At 37.2% G+C, this 14863-nt stretch overlaps 1 protein-coding gene across 4 annotated transcripts; it reads right to left on the reverse strand.

Moving 5' to 3' along the window:
• Positions 1-252: 252 nt before the first annotated feature.
• TGDS (TDP-glucose 4,6-dehydratase) lies at positions 253-14863 on the reverse strand. Of its 4 annotated transcripts, none has more exons than XM_034665373.1 (12): positions 14634-14863; positions 12369-12435; positions 11297-11365; positions 10062-10152; positions 8540-8682; positions 7316-7414; positions 6417-6476; positions 5165-5208; positions 4367-4532; positions 2708-2766; positions 1965-2062; positions 253-796 (listed from the first exon to the last, which is right to left on the reverse strand). In XM_034665373.1, the coding sequence occupies exons 1-12, from the start codon at positions 14717-14719 to the stop codon at positions 693-695; spliced, it is 1086 nt and encodes a 361-aa protein (XP_034521264.1). In that variant the 5' UTR covers positions 14720-14863; the 3' UTR covers positions 253-692. The 4 variants fall into 4 exon arrangements, with proteins under 4 accessions (XP_034521264.1, XP_034521266.1, XP_034521267.1 ...); XM_019799051.2 differs by having other exon boundaries at positions 256-781; XM_034665375.1 differs by lacking the exon at positions 7316-7414.

Below are 14863 nucleotides of genomic sequence, written 5' to 3' on the forward strand. Positions count from 1 at the left end.
GGGAAGCTGAGTTCAGTGCCAGCCAAGGCTGTCATCTGTGCAGGGCTGTTCCCCATCCTGGTTCTCAGAACCATGAGAATCCTCCTTCCTGGCCCCCTCCCATGGAGAGGTCTTTCTAGGCCTACTGGTTCCTAATGAATCTTAATATTTATTTATTTATTTATTTATTTATTTTTTTAAAGAATTTATTTATTTATTTATTTGACAGAGATAGAGACAGCCAGCGAGAGAGGGAACANAGTCTTTCTAGGCCTACTGGTTCCTAACTTGAATCTTAATATTTATTTATTTATTTATTATTTTTTTTTTTTAAAGAATTTATTTATTTATTTATTTGACAGAGATAGAGACAGCCAGCGAGAGAGGGAACACAAGCAGGGGGAGTGGGAGAGGAAGAAGCAGGCTCATAGCAGAGGAGCCTGATGTGGGGCTCGGATCCCGTAACGCCGGGATCACGCCCTGAGCCGAAGGCAGACGCTTAACCGCTGTGCCACCCAGGCGCCCCTGAATCTTAATATTTAAATCCTATGGCAATACTGAAACTATTCTAAAGATTGAGGCATTCTGCATTTGAATTTTATGCAAAAAGTCACAAATCTAATTCCATCTGAAGAGGACACTTCATCTGGTCACTTGATTTCATATCGCTTGTCGAGGTAGGATAATTTTCTTCTTTTCTCTGAAAATTGTCCTTATTGTACAAATGGTGGTTGTATTGGAAAGGGTTCTAATGCCTTTTCTGCATTCTTCCAGTTGTGAAAATTCTCTCTGTACCAGTCAACTGACAGGAAAAAACCAAAAGACAAAAATAAAAAAATAAAACACTGAACACCAGTGTACCAACATTTACTGAGTTCCTGCTAAGTAAGAAAAATCCTGCCCATCAGCTGCTCAGCTGATTTTACTTAGATTTTTAATTTAAGTAAGAATCACTCTTGCCAAAGGGATGCCTCATGAAGAAAACAATTTGATTCTGAACTAACCAATGTTATTAATCACAAGATGTTTCGATACCTGAACACTTAGATTTAAAAAAAACCATTCTTGTTTTCTTCTTAACTTCAGAAGTCCTTCAATACTGAATTTGCCAGTATTAAGTGTTTAAGACACTCTGATTTTAAGAAATCCGGGGAGAGAGATAAGTCATTTGCACTGGTTTTAAAGTTACAGGAAAAAATGCAATGTTTTGTTCATGTAAATGCAACAACACTGCATTACAGGCATAATGAGGTGGTGTGGTCTTCCTTCTGGTCATATGTAAAATTAGTTTATGAGCCTATACTATCAGCAAAGTTTTTTTAGTTAAAGAATGATAAATTACCTTTAAAATTTGCTATTAAAAATTCAACACAAGGACTCTGTGTCAAGCTCTAAATGAACACTTCTTTTCTACATGTGAGTTCATCTTTTCTCATGAATACATTTTTACACTGAACTTTAACATATATATACATAGATTTTGTACGCACTCATTTTAATGGCTATTTCTCCACATACTAAATTTTGTTTGTTTCAATATAAAAAGACTTAAGACACTCAAAGACTGCAACTGTCAATAGCTCATCAAATCCAAGATGCCACTGACCTTAAAACAGACCGTTATTTTACATATTACCAACGGAGTAAGAAAGATGCAATAATAAGACACTTGTGACGTTAAAACTCACACCTGTAAAGGATGTGAAAAAAGTGAAAAGTCTGCATCTGAGAATCAATGAACTAGGTTTCTGACAAACGCTGATAAGACACAGGAAGCCTAAGCAGAAGTCAGTGTGTGAAATTCAAGATGCTTAGGAGATGTGTTACTGTCGCTAGAAATAGATGAAATGTAACAATTTGTAAAGTGAAAATGCTTCATCACGACATTCTACTGAATTTATAGTGTTCTAAAAGTAAATTATGTTCCCTTTCAATTTTTCTGAATCTCCTCCCCCCGGCCCTGAAAAGATCAATGCATAACATACTTGTTTTCTTTATTCCTTCTTTCCAAGGCACTTTGGGTCTCCATCCTAAACCATGTATTTTTTCTGACTTCATTGGATATCTCATGTCATTAGTAGGTCTTGGAAAACAAAACAGATTTCAAATGACATTGTGGATATATATATATATATATACACAAATTAAATACTAAGAGATCTCATGTGTGTCCATGAATCTTTACCATAATTCAAATTTTTTCTTAAAAAATTCTCCGATGACACAATTATAGAAAATTTGTAAAATAAAGTACACATTTAAAAACATATCATCTGTAATCCCAGATGCCTAACCCTCTCCGTGGCTCATCCTTTTCTGCTTTCAGCCACGACCTGGGTATGAATGCAGTGCCTCATACCTAACCGTCTGATGAATGAATAAATAAATTCACATAAATGTATTAGGGATCTTGTGTTCCACATCCTGGGTTAGGCACTTAATATACATTATGATAAAATCTTAAAATACCTCTGTTAATGAGACATTAGTATCCCTACTTCTCACTGGAGAAAACCTCAGACTTGGAAAAGGTCAGGAACTTTCTTTAAGTGACACAGCTAGTAAGCAATAATGTTACACTTTATTCTTTCGACACATGATTAGGAAAAAATATTTTAGCGAAAAACTCAAGAGCAATAATAGTTTCTGGTTAAGTCCACATATTTTAGAATTATAAAAGTATCTGAGATTTCACAACCTTTCCCCAACCTTTTAACTTGTTACTCACCTATCATTAACATAATCCACCCAGTTTTCCATTTCGGACTCTGAACTGGTCTCTTTGATCTGTCAAAATGGAGGAGGCTTTTGAGTCAAAATGATAGAATAAGACCAGAAAATAACAAAGGTATTCAATAGCTGAGTAAAAAGACAAGAAAAACAACTCCTTCAGGGAGCCTGGGTGATGCACTCGATTAACTCTTGATTTCAGCTCAGGTCATGATCTTAGGGTCATGAGATTGAGTCCCACGGAGTCTGCTTGAAGATTCTCTCCCCACTCCCTTTACCCCTCCTCTCGTTTGTGCGCACACTCTCTTTCTTTAAAATAAATAAATAAATCTTTAAAAAAGAAGAAAAAAAGAAAACTAACCCCTTCAAAGTGGGGGGAGACAGCTAAAACGAAGAGCATTTTATTAACTTTCCGTACTTTATAACCCACATTCTATCGGAAGCTCACGAAGAATGCACATGGCATAAACGAAGGGAGAAAATGAATTTTTTTCACTCTTGGTTACTATTCAGTGTGATGCTGTATTTATAATAAGTAGTATATATTTGGTCTTTATCCATGTTCCTAAAACCCTTGGAATTTCCTAAGTGATGAGAGATAAGAGTGTCTTTTGCTACTCAAAACAAGCCCCTTTCAAGCACACCAGAGTTTGCGTTAATGAGAGAATTTTGGAATGCCCCTAAGGAAGGGGGCTGGTTGCCAAGGGAACCAACCCTGTCCTTAGAGGGCTGGAGGTTGAATTCATAGCCAGTGGTCAATGATTTAACCAATCATGCCTACTTAATGAAGTCTCCATAAAAAAACAAAACAACAGGGTTTAGAGAACATCTGAGGTGCTAAAAACATGGCGGTGCTGGGAGGGTGGTGGGCCCAGAGAGTACGTGGTCAATCCACGCCCCTTTCTCATACCTTGCCCCAGGCATCTCCGCCATCTGGCTGTTCCTGAGTTCTATCCTTTGCAATGAGCCAGTCATCTAGAAAATAAAACTGTTTTTCTGACTTCTGTGAGTCGCTCCGGCTAAGTACCTCTGCTGTATTGCAAGTTGGTCAGAAGCACAGGGGACAACCGGGTTTGTGGCTGGCACGTGAAGCAGGCGACAGTCTTATAGGACTGAGCCCTTAGCCTATGGGGTCTGAACCCATCTCCAGGCAGATAATGTCAGAATTGAGTTAAATGATAGGCCACCCAACTCGCCTCTCAGAATTTCTTGGTATGGAAAACCCACATGTTTGGAATACAGAGTATTCTGAGAGCTGTGCAAAGGAAAAATATTTCCCTACACCAAGTCTCCCTTTCTACTGAATCCTGAGACAGAGAACTGATGTTCACTAATACATATATACACTCCTAACTATAATTACTTACATATCATCAATCCCTAAGACTAGCACACACAGTTTTGTATTTCTGACATTGAAGTATTTATTATACTAAATATCTACATTTAATGTGTTAGGATTTTTATTTTCCTGAAAAGCTGTTATAAATGAGTGATAAAACACCCAATGACATATCTTTGTGTACTTTTCATTTTTCTACTCATTCACTTTCCAATTGAGTAAATTGTAAATTGCTGATTTTGACTGAATGAATGATTACTGCCACTAATTTAGTGACAATTTTGAAAACACTATCCTTTTGCAATATATACATACCAGCTGTATTAGTTCTTTGGCAAGCTGGAGAACTGACATTTCAAAATTGGTTCCGATGTTATAAATTTCACCTGGTTTCCCCTTCTTGAGGACAGTGAGAAATGCTTCAACGACATCAGTAGCATAAAGGAAATTTCTTGTTTGAAGCCCTGATCCATGAATGCAGCTAAAAAGGTTAAATGAAAGGGAATCATAAAGTATTAAATGTAAGCTCTCCCAAACCAGAGTAACACAATGACTGGGTACAATTCCAGAGAAGCCAATTCCCATGGAGAGCCTAGAAATCTTTTACTGAAAACACAAATTCTCATGACTTTTCTAAATTTTATCCATAATTTTTAAATGACCACCGAACCTCCTACAGCACTCAGTAGGGAGTAACAAGCATATAAATGACCCCTGAGAAATAAGTTATTCATCAATTTTTTACTTTAAGTGCATTTTGAAGAAATAGGTATAGCTCTGTGAGTTAAATAAATCCTTTGGAAAAGTAAAATTACATAAAGATAGATGTTAGTTAGACCTTAATGCTATAATTCAAAGTTCTAGGATACATTATTTAAGAACTGAATTATAAAAAAAATTCAAATTATCTAAGTAAAGTACAAAGATGAGTAACAGGTTGTAATTATTTAAAGAACCGTCACATTGATTGTAGAGGGAATTCATAAATTTGTTGAACTATTCAATTCTATGGACTTCAACTCTTAAGACTTTATGATTTTCAAGACATGCTGTCATCAAATACTATCCACATACAAGAAAAACATAGGGGAACAAAGGTAAATAATAACATACCATTTCCTGTTGTGTTGTAGTAAAGATATAAATTTTGGAATAACCTAAAAGAATATTTAAATATCATTTCAGACATTGGAAATTCACTCATTAATATGAATCTAACTCATCATAAGATTAAAAGATTATGATTATTAAGAAATATGTATATAAATTCTAATTCTTATCAGTTCAAGAAAAAAGTCACTATAATTTTGGTAAGTGAAAGAACTCTAAGATAGCTTCCTACTTCACGAAAACAAGCTATCTGCTGGACAAACATAAAGACAAAATGATAAAAATGGTGCAAAATTCAGGAACAGTCCTCATGGACAGTTTGGTCTCATCATAAAGGCTCACCTTTGATTTCCTAAGGGCAGGAATCATATCCTACTTATTGCTTTGCATATAGCACCTACTCGATCAGTGCTTGTGAAATTAATGAAAAGTAAATTCCAGTGCCATTGAATTAAAAGAAAAGTTATGTTAAACAGGGTGAGATATATTATTAAACTTATAATGCACCTCTGAAAGACACTCCCCAAATTAAGCAGAGTAGCTATTAAGACCAGCAGATCATGACATGGCCCCTTTCTTCGGGCAAATAGATCAATGCAACAGCTGGAAGAAGAAAAACCCTGTCTCCACATTTTTAGGCAGAGAAGGCAACGGTTACTTAAAATTAGGCTTAATGATCAGACCCAACTGCACAGTTGGTTCAGCCTTTTAACTACATTTCTTTATTCACTTACTTGTACTACTTTCTGGAAGACGTTCCAGCCAGCAACAATAAAGAGGAGCTGGGGAACAGTGAGCCAGCTGACAGGAAGACAAATTTCTGTACAAGCTTCCCGCAGGACTCTCTAACTAGCTCTCAAATTTCTAGACTGCAAACCAGGAAGGAGTCTTCAGCAACATGACAGGAGCGATGGGAATGCTCTACAGGACTTCAGAATCATGAACAGCACCAGGCATTTCCACATTAGCATCTCACTGGATCCTTCAAAATCCCTTCTGAGTATTTTCATTATCCCCCAATTTAAAGATGATGCTCCAAGGGCCTAAGGTCCAACCAGCTGGTGTCAGGTTGAGACTTGAACTCAGGTCTTCAGACTCTAAACCTGATGAGATTTGCATGTGGCCTATACAGTGCTTATAATTATGTATAATTATAGCAGAAATTATTCCAGACAAATAACTGAAGAGAGATTATCTTAAATAATGAGAAGCTACAATCACTGAAACACACCATGGATTCACAAGTAAAATGTACCTTTTCTGGATACTGATGTGGTCCGTAAACATTACTGCTTCGTGTGATGACAGCTGGAAACTTAAAAGAGTAGTCAGTGTTAACATAATAAGAGGTCCAATTGCAATGATTTTCTAAAGATAAGCAGTCCTAAAAGATGGGCACTTGCAGTTAAATACCTCCACACGCCTTAAGCACAGAAGTGAAGGGATTTTTTTTCTAATGTAAGGTTCCTGAAAATATGGAAGAGGATAGGATTCGGAGAAAGGCAGAGGCTCCTAAAAAGAAGAGGAATATTTTCTTTCCTAGGACAAGAGCAGGATGAATACAGATGGGGGCAGGTTAGTTAAGGGAAATTAAGGGAATTTCCACCTGATGATTTCAGAGACTGTGTCTCAGACCTTAGGTTTGGTTAGGTGTGAAACTTCACGTTGTCCTTCTCTGATGCACCAACCCTTACAAATAAAAAGAGCTACCACGAAAGGGAAAAGGCTCGATGCTATGAAACACAAAAGGCAAGAAAATGTCAACTCCCATTCATGAGGAGCCAAGAGGGGAATCATGCAGAGAGGACCATGTGGCAGGCCACGCAATCTGCCCCCCTCCGTCTTCTTCCACCCGGAGGATTCTGAGAATCAGGATATTCCAAAAGGGCTTTTCCCTAAAGCTAAAATACTCTATGTACCACTGAAGTAGGAAAACATATATACAAATTATTCCTTTAAGTGGTGAACTGAACAAGAAGTAGGTCCTATTTTGTCCACACAATATAGGAAATAAGTATTTTAAACTCCTTAATATATAAACTCCTCAATCTATGTCTTTGACTCTAAAAATGGAATGCGGCTAATGCGAACTTGGAGTTTTATCACCTAAGTCAAAAGAAAAATGATTCAAGAGTTTCTGAAATTGGTTCTTACTTTATATCGTTCCCAGTATGACTGTACAAAACACTCAGCAGCTGCTTTAGATGATGCATAAGGATTTGTAGGTTGTTTGGGTGAAGATTCGTCAAATTCCTTATTTTAAAAAGATGCATTAAAAAATACATATTATGCATAATTTCTAAGTAGAAAAATCAGAAAACATATTACAAACTTGAAATGTTAATTACTACACGTTAAAAGACATTTATTGAACTCCAACTATGTCCCTGGCATTTTTCTAAGCATTTTTTATATAGTAGCATTCACAACAACCCTATAAGGCAGGCAGAGAGAACAGCAAGTACAAAGGTCCTGGGACAGAATTGTGTCCAAAGGAACTGCAGGGAGGTTGGTGTGAGAGAAGAGAAATGGGAGATGAGGCCAGAGAGCCAGAGGGAGGCCAGGATATGTAGAACCCTGAAGGCCAGTGTAACAATATGAATAGGTTTTGAGCACAGTAATGCCATGATCTGACTTATATTTTAAAAATCATTCTAGCTACTGTGTCAGATCTGATGTAGGGTGACAAAGGTACAGGAAGAAAGAAGTTCACCTCATACACACTGCAATGAGAATTGAGAATAACTGCTTCTCACAGGTGGGACCGGATATTAAGGAGATGTGGTCAGGGTCTGTTTTTTTTCATTATAAGCTTTTTCAAACTGCTTGATTTTTTTTCACCACGTGTATGTTTTGGTAAATATAAAACAGAATGTGGTCACTCGTTGAAAACAGTGATGATGAAAAATACAGATGAGAATGGAGACATCTTTTGCATAAAAAGTACAATAGGTACGAATGATTAAAAAAGAATAGCTTCCAGCTTCTACAATAACTTCACATTAACTCCTTGACATTCCAGTGTTTCTGAGTGGGAGAGAAAGGTGAGCAGGCAGTAGACTGCAGCCTATTTACCTATACCCAGCCCACGGGAGTGACATTTGTCAAGTATGTACTGGGACAGAAAGGCGGGAGGTGCTGCTCTCTTGCAAAATATTGTCAGTCAAATTACATATAAATCTGTACCGAGACTAGGTGGTTGTTGCCATTTGGGGTGGCATTCTTTGATTTGAACAGAAGACACAAAGGAAAAACATTTTGGAGAGTCCCACAGTGTGTATAATGAGGGGGTGAAAAAAGCCCACAAGAGGTTTTAGTAAGACAGATTTGCATTGTGGTCCATGGTCAGCAGGTGAAACATACCATTTCGAAGCTTACCTTATCTAGACTGCCTCCGTACACTTCATCTGTGCTCACGTAAATGAACTTCTCCACTCCGGCCTCATGAGCAGCACTTACCAAAACATGAGTGCCATAGACATTAACATATGTAAACTCAAAGGCACGTACAAATGAAAGATCTAAAAAAAAGAGAAAAAGCTAGAACAATTCCACCCGAGGGACGCAAATACCCAACAGCAGACTCAGGTTTAACGAAAGCTCTACTCACTTTTCTTCATTCACCACAACTTCAATAGTTTAAAAAAATAACAAAACACATTGCTATTTATGATTGCTTTAAGCCTAAATTATAAAGTACATGTAAATTCTTAACCTAGAAAACTATCAGCGCTAAATTTGCAGGAAACACTTTTTTTATTCTAAAAAGAAAAAAAAAGATACATCTAAATTTAAAATGTTCTTAAATTTAAAACTTGAAACTTCTAGATTCTACTAATAAATGGCAAGGCTTTTCAGATCAATCTGTTATTGCTGAAAACACAATAAATGCTGGATAAATTATTTTTAAAATAAATTTACTTTGAAGAATAGGTCCTCTACAATCTGGGAATGAGGAGAACTTTACTAAAAATAGCTCACAACCCAGAAGCAAAATGAAAAAAAAAAAACTGATCAGTTTGACTATGTAAAAGCTCTTGCATAGAAAAAACAAACAACCAGAAAATCTATAAACAAAGTAAGAAGATAAATGACAAACTTGGATGAATATCTGAACTTATCAGAAACAAAGGGCTAATATGTTCAATCTATAAAGAAGTTATAAAAAATAAAAAGGAACAACCCTTTTGGATAGGAGACATAAACTAATAGTTTAGACAAGAAACACAAAGGTCCTTAAGCTTATGATGCTCAGTCTCAATTACAATAAGGAAAAGGAATGAGGAATATCTCTATATTCTGTTATAGAATAATCTCCTAAATATACTGTGGAGAAGACCAAGAGAAATTATAATTTTAAAATCAGGTAAGAAGGCAGTAATAATACTAACTACTAATAAGGATTCAGCAATATTCTATCTTTTGTTTAGGTGATGGCTATACGGGTATTCACATCATCATTCATTTAGCTTTACTTCTAAATTCTTCTGAATGTACATATGGTATATTGCACAATATAAAATGGTAGACAAGTAAAAGACATCTCAGATGCACAAAACAGTATGGATAATAATATAATGTTCAACTGTGTATCCACCACCCAGCTTTAAAAAAAAAAAATTAAAAATACAGTTGAAGGCCCATCTCCCCAGAAGTAATCACTATACTGAATTTAGTTAAACTCAAAGTTTTAAGATAGCATTCAAGGTTATATTTCAACCTATGTTAATAAAAGTGACTGGCAAAGCACCCAGTATTCCTGGTAGAGCATGGCATGTGCTCTTTCAAAGACATATTAAGTCCCTACTTGTTTGATTTCAATACTGGCCTTTGATTTAGGCTAATTAGTCACTGGGAAAAAAATTTGCCCATCATAACTGTAACATAAAACAATGCTTACCTACATGTGTTTGTGCAGCAAAATGTAGTACTATATCTATTTTTTCTGTTTCAAAAAGCAGTTTCACAAAGTGAGAGTTACATATGTCACCCTATATGAAAAAGCAAACAGGAAAAAGCGAAGTTTCATTCAGCACTCCCATGGGTAATAACCATTTCACTACATGAACCAAAAAAGTGATAAGAAAAAATTAATCCCCCCCACTGCCACCATGCTTTAATAGAAAATATCTTGAAAGTCCAACCAAGGAGTGAAGTAAGTATAGCAATGATGTATTTCTCCAGCATCCTAGGATATAAGATATTCAATTCAAAATACTTTTTTGCAAATATGTGTCTAAAACAGTATTTTATCAAACACCAACTACGACTAAGAACCATGCTAACTTTTTCCCATAACATTCTTGCCAACCTTGTTAACAGGAAACTTTTAAAACATATTTTTAAAGTTTGAGGTAACAATTACTGCAATACATTTAAAGTAAGTGTAACAATTACAATGACATTTTAAAAATGTGTTTCACCACAACTAGTGAACTTATGAGTACTTTTGATGTTATATGCACATTTAATTCTTCTAAAAATATGTATTCTCAACAATTCTTTGCTGACTGGAAGAAACACTTTCATATAGGAGAGTAGAATTACAAAATGTTTGCTCAGTATATTCTTTATAATCTGTGGTGAAAAGAGAGTTTATAGATAATCTTAAAAAAAAACATAAATCATGAGTTAAATAGTTTCATTTGACATTAAAATTTCCCTTTGCAAATTAAGGACCTGGCTCTCTGGTTTATAGTTTGGACTCTTGGTTCTAAGAGTACCTAGTACGAATCAGCCTTCCAGAGCAAATCAATCCACCTTCACAGAAGAAGATTATCCCATGGGCTGTATGGTGGGCTTTTTGGCTGTTGCCTGCCCCTTTATACCAGTCTCTTTAAATCCCAGCAAGGCCTCATTAAGGCCAGTGAGGACCTAAAAATCATAAATCATGTAAGTTCAATCACCTACCCATAGATCTGCCAAGGCACCAAAAGTCGCAGGCAGCTTTAGAGTGGTATTAATCTAAAAGCAGTATTTTCTATAGCACATGGTACTTCTGGAAATTAAGAGGCCTTTAATAAGCATGCTTTCCGAGACCACATTACACAAGCATGCAAAGTAGAAAGATAGAATGTCTGAATGGCTAAAGAGGCACAGCATAATAATTACATAAGTATAAGAAAATTTTCATACCTGTATAAATTTGTAGTTTTGTTTGTTAGAAATGGTTTCAAGATTCTTCAAGCTTGCACAGTAATCCAGCTTAAAATAAGTAAGTGAGGGGGAGGGAGAGAAACAACACAAAAAGTGATAATAGTTTCTCCTGTAAAATATCAACTTATTGTAAAGACTGTAGATGTTCTGATCATAATACGAAAACGTCTTCTTAAAGTGTTTGCTCTTTGCTTTTAGAAGAAGTCTCTGATATCTTAAAAAATAAAAAACAAAACCATGTAATTTTGTTATCTTTTCAAAATACAAAAAAACTACTTTTTAGAAACCACACCTTTAAAAATTTTTCCTGCCCAGATTTGCCTCCAGCCACCAGAAGAGATTACCATTTCTTCCTGCAAAATAATTAGTACTTGAAAACAATCACACCTGTGTTATGCATATTATAACTCACTACACTGTTTCCTGAATTGTTTGTAAATCACTGTACAAAGGGGGAAAAATTACTGTCCCTAATAGTAAGGCAGGCAAAAATTGATAAGACCTACAGATTATTCTGTCCATAGACTTTTACTATTATGTTTTATGAGATTAAGCTAACCAATTCCATCTTGTGTTTAAAGTAAAAAATCCAGTGATTACCAATCATGGCTTTCAGACTCTCCAGGGAGACCTCAATTATTACAGAAAAATCCTCAAAACTAAATGAGTTTAATTTAAAAAATAAATACGTAATTTTCCAAGGGGTGGCAGTTATAAAATCAAATAATCAAATAATCAAATCAAATAATCAGAGTATCCCAACTCCAAAAAAGGTTAATAATCAAAAGATTACACTAAATATTGAACTTAGGGTTGAAGATTTTCTTTTGGCAAAAATACTGCACTTAAAACCTTTACTTTATGGGCTATCATAATGAAAAACTTTAAAAAGACTAAGATTAATTACAGCATGATCACATGACAATGCAGTCCCCTAAGTTACTAAAATGACTAAATAAAAAACTAAAATATCAACATGATAAGATTCTAATAACTTTAAAAAAATGTACGTTAAGTGTCAGTGCACGAAGCTCATTTTTATAAAACTCACCTTGTCTAGATTTATGATCATATAGTTTGGATAATCTTCTACTAAAGAGACAATCACATGTGATGCGCTTTAAGAAAAAAGTATATTTTGTTAGTAAAAAATGTAACATTTCCCCTAATTTCTTTTTTTAATTATTATTATGATATGTTAGTGACCATACAGTACATCATTAGATTTCCCTAAATTCTTAGCATTTCCTAAATGTTACCTTAACCCATCAAGTATTAGGAAACTATTCAAAGATACCTTTAAGTTTCTGCAAACTAACAGAAATAACCTAACTACACTGAATTCACCCCCCCCAACTTTTCACTAACTTTCTCAACAGTATCAATAATTGGTATTGATGTATCGATATCCCTTTGCACTGTGGAGAGAAGAGAATTTACTGGTCCTGGGTATAAGGAAAAAATAGTTTAACCAAATGATTTTGTCCATGTGCTTTGAGTGCGGGAATGAAGCACGATGATCAATACGATGGGTGATGGTCAGTACAAATAGACTGAAACTAAAAAATACCTTTTAAGACACTGTAGGTAGAACCATGCAAAACTTAAGTTAGTATGAGCATAGGAGTTGTCTGTGTTCGCAGTAACCCTACTGCAATTGCTGTCTCTTGGTACAAGAATTTGGTGGTGTAAACTAGAATCCTCAGGGAGGTTCTAGATTAAACCTAGGTTTCCAAGGCTTATAATGGCTGAGGCCATGCTGAGTTAGAAGGCCATAGTGGCTCCTGGGTTTCCGAGGACCCTTAAGTGGAACCAGAGACATCTCTCAGTGCGATGATCCACCAGATTTTCTCATAGATGCCAAAACATTGGGCTCCCAGAAACAAGGGCGGCCCTTGATGAAATTACGAACTCAGAATTTGTACTTGATGGCCCTTTCACAGCATTTTCTAGAACTTGCCCTTCTGGGACCAGCACTCTCACACAAGTACCACCCTTTTATGCTCATGCCCCTCTTCTTATTAAATAAATCCTGCCTGCCTGGTACCGTCCTCCAAGTCACTGTCAGATCTGAAGAGGTGATTTAACGTGCTAATGGGGGAGGTGATACCCATGTTCCTCCTTCCACTAGACACTGGGAGCTTCCTGTTGGTACCTGTGCATTCAGCCATTCAAGAACTACTGAAGACCTCTGTAAAATAAGCCACGCATTCTTACAGATGCTGAGTGAACAACAGTCTCTGCCCTCATCCAGTTTACATTCTAGGGTGGGGATGCAGGCAGTAAGCAAGTAAACTCTAATACACAATATAACTTCAGGTAGTGATTAGTGTGTTAGTTGGGAAAGGGGCTATGTTAGATAGGATGGCCAGGGAATGCCTGTCCCAGGAGGTGATAAATAGCTAAGTAACCATCTGAATTGAGTGATGCAAGTGCTCTAACCAAAGGGGAAGCAAGTGCATGGGCCTCATGTGTTCCAGGAACTCCAAAAAGGTTAAGTGTGGCAGGTACAGAAAAGCAAAGAGGCAGAATGGCAGATCAGGTTGGAAAAGTAGGGCCTGGACCCCTGAGTCTTCTAGATATGCTAAAGAGTTTGGATTTTATTCTAAGTTTGACAGGAACCACTGGGGTTAAACTTATTTACTTAAACACTGACTTCTGTGTGAAGAACAGACTTTTAGGGAACAAGAGGGGAAACAGTATGATCAATTAGGAAGCTACACTAGTAATCTAGGCAGAAGACAGTAACGTGGACTAGGATACGAGGTGGGAGGGGCGAGAAGTGTTAGCTTTGGAAGCCCTGGAAGAGGACTCACTGCGTGTGGGTGTGAAAGGGAAAGAGGCATCACACATCTCGTCCAGGTCAAAGCCTCAAAAGAGGGTGTTTTTTTTAAAGGCCGTTAAATAGATGAATGCTCTACTGTAATTCAAAAATCGTTTCTTGGCGCTTATATGTACAAGGCCTGTGTACGGAGGGGGAGGGCTGGAGGCTGGGGCTGTTGGTGAGAAGTCTACTGCAATGTGGGGGCACTCAGAAGAGTGTCGGGTGCATCCCGGCCAGGTAAGAGGGCAAATAGCACCACAGTACTTTGGCTTTGGTTGGGAGGCATCTTAAATAAAATCGCAGTTTCAAAGGAACCAAGTCTTCGCAGGCGGGGAGAGGGGGAAGAAGGTAGGCTGATCCTGTTCGTGCGTTAAGACCCTCCCCATATCAGAACCCCCAAGCTGGTTCCAAGATGCCAAGAGCAAGCAGAGGCGCAGGAAAAGGTTGGGGGTTTTGGGGAGCCACTACTCGGCCAGCGTCGCCGTTACCTACATGAAACCAGCACCCCCGGTCACCAGAAGCCGCTTCGCAAAGCTGCTGGGAGGACCCAAGGGCTCCGTCCGGCCTGCAGCCGACATCTCCCAGCTCAGCAGTGTCTGGCAGCATAAAGCGCCAGATCTATACCCGCAGTTAAGTTCCACCGCGACTTTTCGCGACGCGTCTCGCGGCCCCGACACGTCAGTGGGGCAGGCTGCGGCCGCTTCCGGAGCCCGGCCGCCTTA

This window comes from Ailuropoda melanoleuca, chromosome 7, assembly GCF_002007445.2.
Source record: "Ailuropoda melanoleuca isolate Jingjing chromosome 7, ASM200744v2, whole genome shotgun sequence".
NCBI classification, from domain to species: domain Eukaryota; kingdom Metazoa; phylum Chordata; class Mammalia; order Carnivora; family Ursidae; genus Ailuropoda; species Ailuropoda melanoleuca.

What these genes read in the sequence shown, in the direction of transcription:
- TGDS (XM_034665373.1), bottom strand. Translation starts at nt 14,719, where the DNA reads ATGTCGGCTGCAGGCCGGACGGAGCCCTTGGGTCCTCCCAGCAGCTTT. An exon ending in TGCTGCACAAACACATGTAG is followed by an intron (nt 8,683 to 10,061) that starts GTAAGCATTGTT and finishes TCTTTTTTTTAG; the next exon opens with ATCTTTCATTTGTACGTGCC. An exon ending in GTGGATTATGTTAATGATAG is followed by an intron (nt 2,063 to 2,707) that starts GTGAGTAACAAG and finishes TTGTTTTCCAAG; the next exon opens with ACCTACTAATGACATGAGAT.